At 47.3% G+C, this 17998-nt stretch overlaps 1 protein-coding gene and 1 non-coding gene across 2 annotated transcripts; one reads left to right on the forward strand and one right to left on the reverse strand.

The window, feature by feature from the left end:
- Positions 1-2114: 2114 nt before the first annotated feature.
- Positions 2115-2305, reverse strand: LOC128123598 (U2 spliceosomal RNA). The gene has a single exon (XR_008222768.1). It is a non-coding gene; the product is annotated as a U2 spliceosomal RNA (small nuclear RNA).
- A 9646-nt stretch (positions 2306-11951) lies between these two features.
- On the forward strand, positions 11952-17745 carry Ccdc200 (coiled-coil domain containing 200). The gene is made up of 2 exons (XM_052756306.1): positions 11952-13487; positions 16805-17745. Exons 1-2 carry the CDS (start codon positions 13398-13400, stop codon positions 17360-17362), a joined length of 648 nt encoding a protein of 215 aa, XP_052612266.1. The 5' UTR covers positions 11952-13397; the 3' UTR covers positions 17363-17745.
- Positions 17746-17998: the final 253 nt, after the last annotated feature.

The following is a 17998-nucleotide window of genomic DNA, read 5'->3' on the forward strand; positions in this document are numbered from 1 at the left end:
TTACTTCTGTAAAAGGAAACACGAGCCGGGTGGTGGTGGCGCACGCCTTTAATCCCAGCACTCGGGAGGCAGAGGCAGGCGGATCTCTGTGAGTTCGAGGCCAGCCTGTTCTACAGAGCGAGATCCAGGAAAGGCACAAAGCTACACAGAGAAACCCTGTCTCGAAAAACCAAAAAAAAAAAAAAAAAAAAAAAAAAAAGGGAAACACGAGGCAGGAGGGGAAGCTCCCATGGCCTGGACCATGCATGCTGCAAACCCTGCCTCCTGTAAGTGTCCTGTAGCGTCAAATCCTTGCAGGGTTGACATTTACACTCAAAGGGGACCAGAAGGCCCTCACCTAAGACTTGTAGCTTTGACAAACACGAACCCTGGTCGGGTTCCTTTCTATTCCAATAACTAGAACATTCACAGTGGGTAAATTGTGAATGTGGGCCGGGCAGTGGCGGCGCACACCTTTAATCCCAGCACTCGGGAGGCAGAGCCAGGTGGATCTCTGTGAGTTCGAGGCCAGCCTGTTCTATAGAGTGAGATCTGGCTGTCCAAGTATTTAAAGACTGTCAGACCAATAACCCGATTTTTGTTGTGTTGTTTTAGTTTTTAAGCCGTGATTTCACTCTGTAATCCAAACTGGCCTAGAATTCACTGAGCAGACTTGAACTTTGGGCAATAGTTCTGCCTCAGTCTCTCAAAATTCGAAGATTCAGTCCAAGCCACTATGACCAGCTGAATAATCTGTTAATAAGATATACTCTATCCTCATAGCCTGGGGGGGAAAAACCCGTTTAACTGGATAACATTTAAATGTGTTTCCAGCTATTTTTGTATATGACAGAAGTAAAATATCAAAGACAGCTGAATTTAATTCATTTAATTCTTCAGGATCAAACGTCTGTTTACCAAGGGAGCTGGTTAGTGACCATAATTAGCGACTTACAGAGACATATTCAATATAAAGCGATTTGCATTTTTGTTTCTGGAAAACTTGTATTTCATACAGTGATCTGGTCCTGATTGGCAGTTCCTAGGGACAGCAGCTGCTACTCAGGGCGAAGGGACAAGGTACTACTACCCTACTTCCCTTTGAGCTATTCTCTGTCACCGAATGTATTAATTGGTTTAGTTATTATGGTGGTATTTTTGGTTTTTTCTTTTTGTCCTGTTCCAGAGGAGTGGATAATCTTCAGACCTCCACAGGCACCAGACATGCACATGGCTCACAGCAACACACACACATAAATAAAATGAAATAAAAGAAATACATTTTTAGGGGTTAGGATATAACTCAATGATTATACCTGTGTCTAGCATTCTTGAAAACCTAAGCACAAACCTCAGCACAAAGGGGAAAAGATTATTATTATTTTTTTTAAATTTCACATGCATTGGTGTTCTTCCTGCATGTATGTCTGTTGAGGGTGTCATATCCCCTGGAGTTACAGACAGTTGTGAGCCACTATGTGGGTGCTGGGAATTGAACACAGGTCCTCTGAGAGCAGTGTGCTTAACTGCTGAGCCATCTCTAGCCCCTTGTTTGTTTTTCAAATGCAAGGTAGCCCTGACTGTCCTGTAACTCAGACATCAACCTGCACCTGCCCCCCAAATGCTGAGATTAATGCTCAAAGTTAAACATTTAAAATAACTTAAGGCGGGCAGTAGTGTCACAACGCTTTTAGTCCGAACATTCAGGAGGCAGGTAGGCAGTTCTGGTCTACAAAGTGAGTTCCAGGACAGTCAGGGCTATACAGAGAAACCCTGTCTCGAAAAACAAAACAATAATAATAAAATATAAAATAAATATATTTAAGTATATTTAATCCTACTGTTATATTTCCATTAAAAGACATGGTTCCGGTTCCTGAGACAAAAACAGGCAGATCCAGATCCCTGACTTCCAGTACCAACAGGAATAACAAAGAAACCAAAGAGAAAAAAAGAGGGGGGCATGGTGACATATACCTTTACTTCTAGCACTTGGGAGGCAGAGAAGCAGGCAAACCTTTGAGCTCAAAGCCAGTTAGATCGGGAAAAAAACCTAAAGCTGTGGAAATACAGAAAGCCTAAAAAAGATACAAGAAGGATAATCTTTATTTTGAACCAGCGTCAGAGGTCCCCCGAGGGGGTGCACCGTTCCTGGAGGTACTGCAATACCAGGTCGATGCGTGGAGTGGACGAAGCAAGCTCCTATTCCAACTCTTAGTTCCAAAAACCCATTTAATATATTGTCCTCGGATAGAGGACGTATCAGATATTAAACTAATAAGAACAGATACTACACTTGATCTTAGCCAAAAGGCCGAGAAGCGATACCGAGCAAGGCGCCCATACGGATGCCGTCCTCTCATCGTCCCTCTTTAACTCGTGGTGAGTTTTTCCGAGCGAGGCTCTGTTTCCCTTCTGTGCCTCCACTTCTCCTGTGATCACCACTGGACTCTGCTACAAATTTCTCATGCCCCGCAGGTTTCACAAGAAACTTCGCCTGCGTGAGAGACCCTCGCATTTCTCCCCAACGGAAGCATGGTCTCTGAGAGATTTGCATGCTCCGCCCTGCCGCGGAGGGGCGTGGCCACCGCGAGCCGACTCCACCCCAGAGCTGTCCAAGGATCCCTGTGTGAGAGGCAGGAGACTTCCTCTTACATTGCAAGTGAAGGATGGGGCAAAGGATGACCAGATGGGCTGCAAAGCAGTTAAGGGAGGGAGCTCTTGGAGGCCGGCGGTCCGTTCTTTGTCGAAGACAACATGATGACGTACAACACACACAAGAAAAGCCCAGACTTTAGTATACTTAGTTAATTAAGTAGCTAATTAGTTTATAAACAAGATTTCTCAACATAGCCCTGCCTGGCTTCAAATTTGTGATTCTTCTGCCTCCGTTTCCCAGGTCCTGGGATTGTAGTTATAGTATCTAAAAGCTCTTCATATGTTGAGAAGCACATTTCCCGTGGTGTGGCTTGGATTCTTCCTCCCTCCCTCCCTCCCTCCCTTCCTTCCTTCCTTCCTTCCTTCCTTCCTTCCTTCCTTCCTTCCTTCCTTCCTTATTTCTTTCCCCTTTTTCTGAGGCAAGGTGTTCTGGAACTCAATACATAGTCCATGTTATGGGGTAGTCACCAGATAAGACTGCTCAGACAAGGGTTTAAGCCAATAGAAAGTCTGTGTTAAGCCGGCCAGCAGCTACACTGCCTGTTTGGGATCGCAGTGTACCCCTGAACCTTTCTCAGGGTGAGCTTTTAAGCACAAAAGCCATACCCTAGGTTGACATACTTCAGCTAGCAAGAAGTTAGCCAGAAGCAGAACTACAAAAGCCAAAAAGCAAGATTAATACATTTAGAGACTTTGCCAGAACTATGGACTTTGATGGAGCAGGCCTTTGTTTTAGTTTAGGCAGGTGGTGTTGTCTACATGCTGAGTTTTACATCCTGAATGGTACTGCCATCATGGAGTCAGTTGTGCTAAGGTCTGGGAGCCTACTAGGGTCTAGTGCCCTGTTACAGTCCATACTGGCTTTGAACTTGAAATCCTCCTGCCTCAGCATCCTGAGTGCTGGAATTACAAGTTTGGGCCACCACTCCCAGATTTTATTTTTTGTTTGTTTTTTCCAGACAAGGTTTCTCTGTGTAGCCTTGGCTATCCTGGAACTCAGAGACCCACCTGCCTCCAAGTACTGAGATTAAAGAAGTATGCCACCATGCCCAGCTCTGGATTTATTTTTTTAAATGGTGGGGCTTTTTTTTTGTTTGTTTGTTTGTTTTTGTTGTCTTTTAAAAAAAGATTTATCTGTTTATTATGTAGACAGTGTTCTGTCTGCATGTATCCCTGCAGGCCAGAAGAGGGAGCCAGATCTCATTACGGATGGTTGTTAGCTACCATGTGGTTGCTGGGAATTGAACTCAGAACCTCTGTGTGTGTGTGTGTGTGTGTGTGTGTGTGTGTGTGTGTGTGTGTGTGTGTGTGTGTTGCTGGGGATCTAATCCAGGCAGGGGCTCTACCACTCTGCAGTCTGGCTAGCATCTTGGTCTTTCATCAAATGTCACAGGTAACACCCGCTGTCAGACCCACATGATGCCTTGGTCTTCTGGACCTTGGGATGGGCTCCAAACTTCAAGAGAGATGAAAAGCTTCCTGTTTCTAGTTCAGGGGTGGTTTTCCTAAGTGGTGCTGTATCAAACAAGGATGCAGTGAGGGAGCAGCAGCTGGACTTGAGAAGCCTCACGAGCCTCAAGTCAGGGGACTGTGAGAGCCCACAGGGGCTTCCTAGTGAGAACTTACTCAGGGTCAGAGAATCTGAGCTTGCTTTACCCAGCAGGGCTGCATATCCAGATGATTTGACCATGGGCGTGGTTAGCAGGTGTTTGGAAGGGTCCACACTTGGCTGTACGGTGTGCTTGGATCTCGCAAGGGGGAGGTCTTTTGCTCCTCCCCTTGGCATGTTATAAAAAGCCCTTTTCAATAAAGGTCGAGGCTGTTGGGTATTGACCCAGGGCCTCCTGAAGCTATCCTGTGTTTCTTCTCATTGGCTAGGTCTCTCTTTCTGTCTGATAGTTCCTCTTTCCTCTCTCCTCCGCCTCAGAACCCTCCAAAAGGTGGGAGCTATACTCCCACAGGGGACTTCCCCAACTTTGGGCTTATAACCTTTTGTGCTGCAAGTCCCGTCAGCCCCTAAATCCTTCCCCCTCTGCGTGGCCCCCGTTCTGCCTTGCAGGAAGTCCCAGCACCAGACCTTGAATCCTAATTCAGTGTCTAAAAGCACCAGCGGGCGATTGATCTCCCTTTGCCTCTGCCCACAGAACCTGGGGATTTCCTTTTATGTTTAGTGAGGGCTCTGTCTGTGAGCAATGTCACAGACATTGGTCTCTGCCTGCCTTCTGATGGCCTCCAGACTCATGTAATCCCTCCATGCCAGCTTAATCTAACTATAAAACCTCTCAGTCTTCAGAAGAGCCACTTCTGCATGGCCCCAGTTGGGGTGACCTCTGCAAATCTGCAGTTACCTCCAGGCTGTCCTACCTGCTCTTGTTTCTCAGCCCTTAGACAAGGGGGCCACTCTCCTGTCCTTCCACAAGTCCCCACTTTCCTTTGCTTCGGGCACCACATTTGTGTGGTCTTTTAAAGTCTATTCTGGCCGGGCGGTGGTGGCTCACGCCTTTAATCCCAGCACTCGGGAGGCAGAGCCAGGTGGATCTCTGTGAGTTCGAGGCCAGCCTGGACTACCAAGTGAGTTCCAGGAAAGGCGCAAAGCTACACAGAGAAACCCTGTCTCGAAAAACCAAAAAATAAATAAATAAATAAATAAATAAATAAAAAATAAAGTCTATTCTGGGGACTGAAGGGATGACTCAGTGGTTAAGTGTGTGTCCTGTAGCTGGGTGGTGGTGGCGCACACCTTTAATCCCAGCACTCGGGAGGCAGAGGCAGGCGGATCTCTGTGAGTTCGAGGTCAGCCTGGTCTACAGAGCGAGATCCAGGAAAGGTGCAAAGCTACACAGAGAAACCCTGTCTCGGAAAACAAAACAAAACAAAACCAAAAGTGTGTCCTGTGGTGCTGGAGATATGTTCCCACACCTAAGAGCACTGGCTGCTTTTCCAGAGGACCCAGGCTCAGTTCCCAGCAAACACATGGCGGCTCACAACCATCTGTAACTTCAGTTTTAGGGGATCCAATGCCCTCTGGCTTCCATGGGCACTGCAAATACATGGTGCCCAGACATGTATACAGGCAAAACACCCATAAACATTAAATTGTTAAAAAAAAATTTCAAAGGATGCCTATTTCTCCTTTTCATTCCCAGTAGCATGCTATTTTCATTTAGGAGACCTTGATTCAAGCTCTGGCTGTATCACTGAGAAGTCATGGGGACCAGGTATCTGAGAGCCTTGAAGAGGTCCACGGAGGTAGAATTGGAGCCCCACCTCGGACTCTCTGCTGACTTCCTGCACAGTCTTGGTTGAATCATTTTTTCCTAGGTCTCTTCTCATGCAAACCTGGAAGGCCAGACTCAGGGGCTCTTGGATTACGCCAGTGCTCTGCCTCCTTGAGCACCCAATTTCCAACCTCCTAGCCTGTCTTTTAGAGAAGAGGAGCTATCCTTGGTGCCAAACCCTGGAATGTTGAACTCCTGGACTAAGTTGGAAAGGTCTCAGCACACTTAGAGCCTACTGAGCTCAGAACATCTCAGAAGCCCCAGGAACTGTACTAGGAAGATGGCTCAGTGGATAAAGCCCTTGTCACTCAAGCATGAGGACCCAAGTTCAAATCCTCAGGCACTCTGTATCTGTTTATCTAAATCTCTAGGGCAGGAGATGGGATGCCCTGAGGAGACCCCTTGTCCTGTTTCCTCCTCCTTCCCACAGTGCTTAGGGACAGCCTGTAGTCACATATACCATCTAAACATCAACAGAAAGATTTTAGCAAAATGTATTATTGTTTAAAAAATGTTTTCTATGTCTCCAAGAATAAGTTCAAAAACCTTTCTTTTAGGGGGCTGGAGAGATGGCTCTGTGGGTAAGAGCACTGGCTGCTCTTCCAGAGGACCCAGGTTCAATTTCCAACACCTACATATAGACAGTTGACAACTGTCTATGACTCTAGTCCTAGGGACTCCACCACCACCTTCAGGCCTCCTTGGCCACTAGGCAGTGTGTGATGCAAAGACAAACTCACATACATGTCTGCACAAATTTAAAATGCATTCTGTTTATTAATGTTTGTGTGTGGCTGATGAGTGGGGACCTGTAGGTGCCAAAGCACACGTGTGGAGATCAGAGGGCAACTTAAGGGAGTCAGTTCTCTCCTTCTACATTATGGGTCCCGAGGTTCAAAGTCAGGATGTCAGGATTGGTGGCAAGTGCCTTTACCCATGGAATTATCTTGCTGACCCTAACATAGGTATTAAAAGAAGGCTACGTATTTGTTGGATATTAATGCTTCTATATCAGTTTTGTTTTCTTAACATTTTCTTTGGGTGTATTTTTCCAGCTTGTTACTCTTACAAGCTTTCCATACTCTATTTTGGTACAGACCATACAGCTGGATTTTGTGCTTGTGTGTAGGTATGTGTGCATGGAGAGGACAAAGGTCGGTCTTGAATGTTACTCTTCAGGCACCATCCACCTTGTTGATTTTTTTTTTGTAACTGGGTCAAAATTTATTAACACTGTCATCGCCCTTGAAACAGGTTGCCAAGTCACCCGAAAACTGTAGGCACAAAACACACTGGCAAACAGGAAAGTATCCAGAGTCCAGGGAGCGACATGTACAAGGCACACGGACTAGGACAGACTTGTGCCGTTTATCCTCTGGATGCCTTCGTGGTGGCCAGAGAAGAAAGTGGTGTAAATGCCGTTGTCGGCAAGCTAAGAAGCCATCCTCAAAGTCCACTGTTACTGTCTTGCTGCAGAAGGCAAAGGCTAGAGAACCTTCCCAGACTCTGGTGTGGCTGCAAAGTGACCTTGCGACTCCATTCTGGGCTCTGGGAGGATGCCTTCCCCTCCCTCCCCACCTCCTTTCTTCTCCTCCCTTTCCTCTCCCCTTCCTTCCTTCCTTCCTTCCTTCCTTCCTTCCTTCCTTCCTTCCTTCCTTCCTTTTTGTTTCATTTATTAGATCTTTCAACTAGGACATTAAAGGCTTTTAAATTTTATAATCTATTACTATTATTTGTTATTATTATTATTATTATTAGATGGGGACAGAGGACTATGGCACAGTGTGGAGGTCAGAGGTCAACTTTTGGGGGTCAGATCTCTCTTTCTCCTGGGGTATTCAGGGAGGCACCTCAGGTCATCAGGTCTGTGTGTGTGTGTGTGTGTGGGGGGGGTCTTTACCAGCTGAGCAATCTCAATGGCTCAGGGTAGGTTTTGTTTTTCTTTTAATTTCTTCAACGAGGAGACTGTATCATTGGGAATCATCTCGCTTTTCTTCTTCCTGCCCCGAATGCTAATATGATGCCTGGGGCTGCGGTGGCCATATTAAGACTATAAAGTCACACAAGCATGAGGGCCGAGCATCAGGGCACAGGGTGCCAGGAAGGGAAGAGTCCAGATCCTTGACACCGTCACCCACCCTCTGCCTGGCTCTGCTCCGCTGTGTGGGGAAAATGAACCCTTATCACCTACAGCCGTGGTAGTGTTATGCCCAGATTGGGACCCCAAAGACAAACCACCACAGACCTTAGGTTCAGAATGCAATTAGCATGGTTTATTTCTGTTTGTTTACAAGCCGCGGGCAGGGAAGCTCGATCCAAAGCACTCACTTGTAGTCGTGAGGCCAGGAGGAACTTGCCTTTTCTTTGTGTGGCTGGCTTTTTAAAGGCAAAATCCACAAGCCCTTCATGGGGGTTGGGGGAATTTTGCACGGGTGCAACTCGGATTGGTTTATTTTTATCTCTGTTCTCTTTTAATTGGGTGAGGGTATGTAACCTTTGAATTTACTGGTTGGTGGTTACAATTTATTACTTTGGGGGCAGTCCAGCACAAGTCCCAGGCTTTGTCCTTGAGCCACCATGGGGGCTGGCTGGCCAAGCACGTACTGCACATAACTCTAAGTTGGTGAGGGGCCCCAGAAAGTAAACATCTGGCTGAACTTTGAGCAGTCTTTTGTTCATGGCCCTCCCAGAAACTGCTTGCTCAAGTCTCAGGAAACTGAAATTGAGGCCTGATCTCTGAGAGAAGACTGAGCAGCCTGTTATGGCATCTGCTTGGTCCTTTCAGTAGGTTTTTCTGTCACTTGCCCGTCCAATGTCACTTGCCTCCTAACAGATTCGGGCTGCACCGCATGTGCTCACACAACCCTGGGGTTCAGATTCCTGTCCTGTTAGTTGGGAGCTTAATACCATCTCCTGGGACTGGCACTTGGGTCACTGGGGACACCCAGCTGTCCACACCTGCCCACCGGAGTGGGAGTCTCTTCCTGCCTCACTCACAGAGGCCTCATGGTCTCAGGCACACTCCTGTCTGAGTGATGTTGTTTTTGAAACAGAGTCTCTTACAGGCTTGGAACTCACCAAGTAGGCTGGGCTTGCTGGCCACTGAGCCTCAGGGATCCACCTGTCTGGGCGCCTCCATAGCACTGAGATTGCAAGCACGCACCGCCACACCAAGGTCTGAATCTGAACTCAGGTCCTCATGCGTGCGTGGCAAACGCTTTACTACCTGAGCAATCTTCCCAGCTCCCATACAGCCGGATGAAGAAAGAAATCAAAACATACTGCTTATTGCTATACAACCTCAGGCAGACCTAAGAGAGAGGCCTCAGGAGTCCTCTTGTAATTTTCTTATGTGTTTTGTAATTTTCTGTGTGTTGTATAAACCTTCCCCTTCCCTAAGGAGGTAATGTTTCAATCCGGAGGAAATAGCTACACAACAGAGGATTTGTTTATTTATTTATTTATTTATTTATTTATTTATTTATTTATTTATTTATTTATTTATTTTTAGGGGGGAGTGGTTTCCAGACAGGGTTTCTCTGTGTAGCCTTGACTGTCCTGGAACTCACAGAGATACATCTGCCTCTACCTCCCGAGTGCTGGGATCAAAGGCGTGGGCCACCACCTGGCTGAGGATTTTGTTTTTCTTTTTCTTTTTTCGAGACAGGGTTTCTCTGTGTAGCTTTGCGCCTTTCCTGGAACTCACTCTGTAGCCCAGGCTGGCCTCGAACTCACAGAGATCTGCCTGGCTCTGCCTCCTGAGTGCTCGGATTAAAGGTGTGCGCCACCACACTTGGCTGTCTCTGGGTCTTTAATGATAAGCTTTAGAGGCTGGTAAAGTGGTTCAACAATTAAACTGAGTGTACTATTCTTACAGAGGACATGTTTGGTTCTTGGCACCCATCAGGAAGCTTACAACCCCTTGTAACTTCAGCTCCAGGGAAATGGATACATTTTTCTGGCTTTGGTGAGCACTGCACTCCCATGTACACCCCCTTCCACATATACACATAATTAAAATATAGAATTTTTCAAAAAAATAATAAGCTTTATTTTTTACTTCTGGCAACTCTGATGATTTATATTCTTTTTATCTATATTTATGTGTGTCTGAATATGTGAGTGCAGGCACCCAGGGAGGCCAGAGTAGTAGAATCCTAGAACTAGAGCTACAGATGGTTGTGAGCATTATGTGGGTGCCGGGAATCACACCCAGGTCCTCTGGAAGAGTAGCCAGTGCTGTCAATCACTGAGCCATCTCTCCAGCTTCCAAGTTTTATCTTAAAAACAAAATGAGGAAGCAAACAGAATTAAAGTGCAGCTCTTTTTAAAATTGTTAATTAACTGTGGTGGTGGTGCACACCTCTAATCCCAGTATTCGGGAGGTCTCAGGGTCTCTAAATTCAAGGCCAGCCTGGTCTACAGCATGCTTAGTCCCCAGTTGGTGAACTGTTTAAGAAGGATTAGAAGGATTGGAGGATGTGGCCTTGTTAGATAGAGCAGTGTTTCAATGAGAGTGGGCTTTGAGGTTTCAAAAGCCCACACTAGGCCCAGTGTCTCTCTCCCTCTGCCTGCTGCCTGTGGATCAGGATGTAACCAGGCCCAGTCTCTCCTCTCTGTCTCTGTCTCTCTCTCTCTCCCTACTACCTGTGGATTGGGATGTAAAAGTGCTCCAGTAATATGCCTATCTGCATCCCACCATGATGCTAGTGGACTAACTTTCTAAAACTGTAAGCAAGCTCCCAATTAAATGTTTGTTTGTTTTTTTTTTCTTTTTTGAGACAGGGTTTCTGTGTGGCCTTGGCTATCCTGGAACTCACTCTTTAGACCAGGCTGGCCTTGAACTGACAGATTCTCCTACCTCTGCCCCCCAAGTGCTGAGATTAAAGGCATATACCATTACCACCCAACAAATGTTTTCTTTTTATGAGTTGCCTTGGTCACGGTATTGCTTCACAGCAATAGAACCAAGTAACCAAGACAGATGGCACACACCTGTAATTCCAATACTTGGGGAGGTGAAGCAGGTGGATCACAAATTTGAGGCCAGCCTGAATTATATGGCAAGACTCTGTCTTAAAAAACTAAACTATGGGGGGCTGGAGAGATGTCTCAGTGGTTAAGAGCACTGTCTGTTCTTCCAGAGGTCCTGAGTTCAATTCCCAGCAACCACATGGTGGCTCACAACCATCTGTAATGAGATCTGGTGCCCTCTTCTGGCCTGTAGTCATAAATGCTGTATACATAATAAATAAATCTTAAAAAAAAAAAAAACTAAACTATGGCCAGGTGGTGGTGGCATGCTCCTTTAATCAAAGAATTTGGGAGGCAGAGGCAGGAGAATCTCTGAGTTCAAGGCCAGCCTGGTCTACATGTAGAGAGCAAAAAGCCTTGTGCACAAAGGTAAGCACTGGAGAAGCCAGGAAAGTTAAATACACAGCTTCTCTCTTCAATGGAATGAAGTGCATAGCTTCTCTTCCTGGAATGCTGGGACGGCTGTAGTTTTACAACCTGGTGATCCTTTGCTGTCTGAGGAGACAGGCTGTGCCATGTCTCCCAGAATTGACGTTTTTACTTATCAAGACCTTTTTCCCCTAAATCTTGAGCATTGCTTTTAGACCATAAACCCACTCTTATAAGTGATGTCACTTATGCTTTACAACAGTCTAAGTGACATCTATGTTATCTTAGGGCATGCCAATCCTGACACAGGTGTTATGTTTACCTCAATCAAACTCCCTGGACCCTAAATCTTGGGCACTATCTCTGAGTCAACAGGACCCAACTTATGAAAGAAGCCAGATGTACTTTGCAAAGAATCTCAATGTAAACATGTCTTAAATTGATGTGCACATGGGACTGAGTTAATCACCATCTGAATACTTTTTTTCAAAAATTGTGCTGTGCTTAAATATGGTTAAAGTAAAAAGACGACTAGGGATATAGATCAGTGGCAGTTTGACTAGCATGCAAAACACCAGTACCATTTTTTTTTTTTAAGGATTTATTTATTGTGTATACAGTGTTCCATCTGCATGTATGCCTGCAGGCCAGAAGAGGGCACCAGATCTCATTACGGATGGTTGTGAGCCACCATGTGGTTGCTGGGAATTGAACTCAGAACCTCTGGAAGAACAGCCAGTGCTCTTAACCACTGAGCCATCTCTCCAGCGCCCCCCCACCTTTTTTAAGGCCAGTGATGAGTCTATTTTTATCCATTACATCCTGTCACTTTGAAGCACCCCTGGGTGCTGAGAGTGCTGCGGATGAGAGAGCACCCCTGGGTGCTGAGAGTGCGAACTGTCACCCTTTCACTGAAGAAGGATCCCGCGAGACGAAGCACGCCTCTTGTCCCACACCAGAGCCGGGGCAGTTCTTTCCAGCTTTTCCTAGCTGAGTGCCCCACTTTGAAGGCAGGCGTTTTCCAAGCATACCAGCATCCTACACGGGGCGGGGCTCCGGAACCCTGAGTGGCCTGCCCAAGTTCCCTCAGCTTAGCAGGTGACACAGCCAAGATTAAACCTGCATCTGACCCCAAAACTCAAGCTGATCCCCGTTGTTGGTTGTTTTTGCTCTTTTTTGGGGGGCCTGCCAACGAGTTTCCAGACAAATCACACACAGAGATGTGTTCTTAATTATTAATGCCCAGCTTTAGCTTGGCTTGTTTCTTGACAGCTTTTCTTAACTTTAAATTATCCCATCTACTTTTGCCTCTGGGCTTTTCCTGTTCTCTTTCTTCTGTAAATCTTACTCTTAACTCTGTGGCTTGCTGTGTAGCTGGGTGGCTGGGTGGCTGGGTGGCTGGCCCCTGGGGTCCTCCTCTCCTTGTCCTCTGGCTACATCTTTTTTTTTTTTTCCTTCCAGATTTCTCCATCTATTTATACTCTCTGCTGGCCAGCCCCACCTGTTTCTCTCTCCTGCCTCGATATTGGCCATTCGGCCCCTTATTTGACCATCAGGTGTTTTAGACAAACACAGTAACACAGCTTCACAGAGTTAAATGCAACATAAACAAAAGCAACACACCTTAAAATAATATTCTGTGCCGGGCGGTGGTGGCACACCCCTTTAATCCCGGCACTCGGGAGGCAGAGCCAGGCGGATCTCTGTGAGTTTGAGGCCAGCCTGGTTTACAGAGCGAGCTCCAGGACAGGCATCAAAACTACACAGAGAAACCCTGTCTCGAAAAACAAAAACAAAAACAAAGTCTCCAGGATCCACTGAAACCCTGGGGACTGTATCTTTTTCCTCCTCAGGACTCTGGAGGACTTACAGGCATTCCCCACAAGCCTTGGGAATAATGCCTCAACTTCCAACACTTCAGGGGGCTGCCCAGTTGCTCTGGCAGTGGCTACATTGTGAGGTGGTCCGGGTAACAGACAGTGTGGCTGGGGTGGGAGGCAACAGAGGAGTTTGGGTACAGTGGCATCATTTTGGGCTTTTCCTGCCCTCACACCCTGCTGGGGCTATTACCATATCATCATGGGTAGTGCCTACCACTGGGAGGCTCGGCGTCGGCAGATGGCTTTGGAACGGAGGAAGGCGATGATGGTACAGCAGCAGAAAGAGCAGGTGCATGAAGGGGCTTGGTCCATCATCAGGGTCCTCCACGGGGCAGCAGCAAGAGCAGGTGCATGAAGGGGCTTGGTCCATCAGGGTCCTTCAGGGGGCAAGTGTGAATGGGGAAGGATGACAGACTTCCTAGGAAGTGGATTGTGAGCTTGTGAATGTTGTTTGCTGGGGTAGGAGGCAAGCTAGCTCGGTTTTCCTGTTGTAGGTGGGTGGAGGGGGAGATGAGGCCCAAAAGGGTATTTGAAGAGATGAGATCTCACTCTGTTGCCTGGGTTGACTGTGAACTTCTGGGCTCAAAAGGTCCTTCTACCTCAGCCTCTTGTAACTAGTTGAGACTAACTAGTGTGTGTACATGGCCTGAAACTGTGTGCTACTGAATCCTTGCTATGTGGCTAGTGAGAATGAGCTGGTTTATATTTAATTTGTATATATTCAAGCTGGGCGGTGGTGGCGGCGCATGCACGCCTTTAATCCCAGTACTCAGGAAGCAGAGCAGGCGGCTCTCTGTGAGTTCGAGGCCAGCCTGGTCTACAGAGTGAGGTCCAGGACAGGCACCAAAACTACACAGAGAAACGCTGTCTCAAAACAACAACAAACACACACCCCACAGTATTCAATTTACATTTCTAAGCATCGTTGGCAGAACTTGTGTGAGTCTTTTTCAACTGTATTTTTGTTGTTGTTTGTCTTTACTTATTTTTTGGTGGGAGGCAGAGTCTTACTGTATAGACCAGGCTAACCTAATAATCACAATTTTCCTGCCTCCATTTCGCAAGTTCTGGGATTACAGGCATATGACATCATGGCAGACCAAATACTTTTCTTATATGGATTTTTTTTCTTTTTTTGAGTTTCACCAGGTAGCCCTACTTGGCTTGGAGTGTACTATGTAGACCAGACTGATCTTGAACTTCTTGAGATCCACTTGCCTCTGCTCGAGTGCAGGGATTAAAGGTGTATTCCACCACATCTGGCTACATACATATAGTTAAGATTTATTTTTGTATGTATGTCCTTTTTGCTTGTATGTATGTCTGTGTACCATACATGTGCCTGGTGCCACTGGAGGCCAGGACAGGGTGTTGGATCCCAAGACTGGAGTTACAGATGGGTGTGAGCTGTCATATGGTGCTGGGAATTGAACCTGGGTTCTATGGAAGAGAGCAGCCAGTGCTCTTAACCACTGACCCATCTCTTTAGTCCAGATTTATTTGTGTGTGTGTGTGTGTGTATCTGCATGTTGTATATCAGTGCCCTTAGGGGTCAAAAGAAGGTGTCAGATCCCTTGAAACTAGAGTTACATGTGTTTGTGAGCTGCCTGATGTGAGTCCTAGAAACCTACTGTGGACCCTTTGGAAGGACTGCAAATACTCTTCACTGCTCAGCCATCTCGAGGTCCTGAGCTCAAATGCTTTTAATAAAAACAAAGTGTCGGGGTTGGGGATTTAGCTCAGTGGTAGAGCGCTTCCCTAGCAAGCGCAAGGCCTGGGTTCGGTCCTCAGCTCTGACCAAAAAAAAAAAAAAAAAAAAAAAAAAGAAAAAAGAAAAAACCCAGTGTCCCTGTGGCTGGAGAGATGAGCAGAGATGACTCTGTGGTTAAGAGTGCTCTTCCGGAGGACCCAAGTCCCTTCTCCTGCAGTACCCTTGTAGAGGCAGCTCACGGCGCCTGTACATCTAGCTCCACAGGCAGTGGCACTCGCATGCTCATACCCCTTCCTTCACATACCCGTAATTATAAAAATGGGCTGGAGAGATGGCACAGTGGATAAGAACACTGGCTACTCTAAAAAAGAGGACCCAGGTTTGGTTCTTAGCGTCACACGGCGGCTCATATCCGCACGTAACTCCAGTTCCAGGAGATCTGATATCCCCTTCTGGGCCCTGTGGGCACCAGGCATGCATGTGATACACATGCATACATACACGCATGCATGCATACATGCAAGCAAAACATCCATACAAATAAGAAAGAGAATAATTCCTTGCAAATGTTTTGAAACAGTACTGTCCATTAAAAACTTCATGTGTGCCACATGAGTAAGATTTTTATGGTGGGAAAAGGGGCTGGGGTGGGACCCAGGGCTTTGCACACACTGGGGAAGTAGTGCTACGCTACGGAGCTACAAGTCCAGGCCTGATTTTATATTTTCTGGTAACCACACACAAAGTCAGAGAACACAGGTGAACCAGTATTTGTTTTTCATGTGTGCAGACACACGTGGGCGTGCACATACGTGAACACATATGTGGAGGTGGAGGACAGCCTTTGCTATTCCTTAACCACCATCCATCTTGCTTTTGATTTTTCGGGACAGGGTTTCTGTCTAGCTATGGAGCCTGTCCTGGAACTCGCTCTGTAGACCAGGCTGGCCTCGAACTCACAGAGATCCGCCTGCCCCTGCCTCCCAGGTGCTGGGATTAAATGCCCACACCCCCATCGCTGCCCATCTTGCTTTTTTTTTTTTTTTTTTTTTTTTTTTTTTTTTTTTTTTTTTTTTTTTCGAGACAGGGTTTGTCTGTGTAGCTTTGCGCCTTTCCTGGAACTCACTTGGTAGTCCAGGCTGGCCTCGAACTCACAGAGATCCGCCTGGCTCTGCCTCCCGAGTGCTGGGATTAAAGGCGTGCGCCACCACCGCCCGGCCCATCTTGCTTTTTGAGACAGGGTTCCTCACTGTCCCGAAGCCTGTCAAGTAAGCTGGGCTGGCTGGTCACTGAGCTCCAGAAATCCTCCGACCTCTGGGGTCCCAGTACTGGGGTTATAACTATGGGCCGTCACGCCCAGCTTGTTATCGTGAGTTCCGTGGACTCTAGCTAAGGTCCTCACGCCTTCAGAGCGAGCACTTCACCAGCTGAGCTATTATCACCTGGCTCCTTGGTTTTGAGTCTCAGTCTGCAGCCCTGGCTGGCCTAGAACTTGTTATGCCGGCCTGAATGGCCTCCAACTTGTGGCAATTCTCCTGCCTCTACCTCTCAAGTTCTGGAATTTTAAGTGTGAGCCACCATATCCAGAAAGCCTGTTTTAATATATAACCCTGGAGCTGGAGTTCCAGGCAGCCGTGAACTACTGATCTTTCCAGCCCCAGGAATTAGCTGACTGAGAATGTGACTCAGAACCATGCTTTGGGTACTCTGTCAGGGAAGGAGACAGCCCAGGCCCTAGCTTCAGCCTCTAACTCCAGGGGATAGAGACACTGCGCTTCCCCTTTGTCCTCTGGGCTCCGCAACCCAGAGTTCATCTTGCAGATAAGTGAGGTGAGGACTGTCACTTGCTGGGGGTTTCTTGCTAGGAAGCAAAAAAACAGGAAGAGACGAGACAGGAAGAGAAGAAACAGGAAGAAAAGAAACAGCATTCTGAGAAAAAATCTCAGCCACGTCAGGATTCAAAGGGGCCTCCTCCGCCACCTGCAAGGCAGCAGCCACAGGGACAGGCAGACCCACAGCCACCACCTGGGCCAAAGCCACCAAAGGAGCAAGACCCTCCCACACAGAGCACCTTCAAGGATGACCTACAGAAGGGCACCCAAAGGCAAGGCCCCAGCCAGCCTCAGCCAGCGGGGGCCCAAAAAGATGGACAGCAATCCTGTAGAACGAGTGGACCCCCAATCCTTCCAGGTCCTGGTGAGTGCACCACCTGGGAGCCCCTTGCGCCCACCCCAGCCCCTGCAGTTCAGCTCTATTGGCCCCTGTCCTCTCTGACCCTTCCCAGCACCAGTAGCCTTTATTGGCAGAGAAAACTGAGCCCTGTAAACCGTAGAACAGGGACTCACAGAATGGCTTCCTCTTGGGAATTCTTCAGTGTAGGTTCAATCTGTGCCTTGACCCAGGAAAAAGCCTGCTCCCACCCCCAGCCGCCTCAGCAACTCCCAGGTGAGTGATTTGTGCTTTGTCTTATCAGGTCCCACGAGTGCATGCCAGGCTAGCCCTTCTACATATTCCCGACTCACGGTGAGAGGCAAGGGGGCTTCTTAGCAGGGGTCCCGGGAGAGGACCGGAGTCATTTAAAAGTCACTTCTGGGTTTTGTTTTGAAATTATTTTGGTGGTACTGGGGATCGAACCCAGGGCCTTGTGCATGCTAGGCAAGCACTCTGCCCCCGACTGCTCCACTCCACTCTGCTCTATGCCACCTTCCTTTCAAAAAATTTTTTTTTACTTAAAGAAAGAGTAGTTAAGTGTATTGTACACGTGTCTGAGGCGGCCAGAAGACGGCAATGGAGCTGGAGTTAACAGGTGGTTGTGAGCTGCCGTGGGTGCTGGGAACAGAACTCTAGTCCTCCAAGATCAGCTAGCACTTTCTTTTTTTCTCATTGCTATTTTTTTCTTTAATACATTTTTTTATTCTTTTTTTTTTTTTGGTTTTTCGAGACAGGGTTTCTCTGTGTAGCTTTGCACCTTTTCCTGGAACTCACTTGGTAGCCCAGGCTGGCCTCGAACTCACAGAGATCCGCCTGACTCTGCCTCCCGAGTGCTGGGATTAAAGGCGTGCGCCACCACCGCCCGGCTTTTTATTCTT

This window comes from Peromyscus californicus, unplaced genomic scaffold (genome assembly GCF_007827085.1).
Source record: "Peromyscus californicus insignis strain IS unplaced genomic scaffold, ASM782708v3 Scaffold_3__1_contigs__length_106647218, whole genome shotgun sequence".
NCBI lineage: Eukaryota > Metazoa > Chordata > Mammalia > Rodentia > Cricetidae > Peromyscus > Peromyscus californicus.

Coding starts and splice junctions, on each gene's coding strand:
- Ccdc200 (XM_052756306.1), top strand. CDS start 13,398: ATGGGTAGTGCCTACCACTGGGAGGCTCGGCGTCGGCAGATGGCTTTG. Junction 13,488..16,804: donor TACAGCAGCAGAAAGAGCAG/GTGCATGAAGGG, acceptor GAGACGAGACAG/GAAGAGAAGAAACAGGAAGA.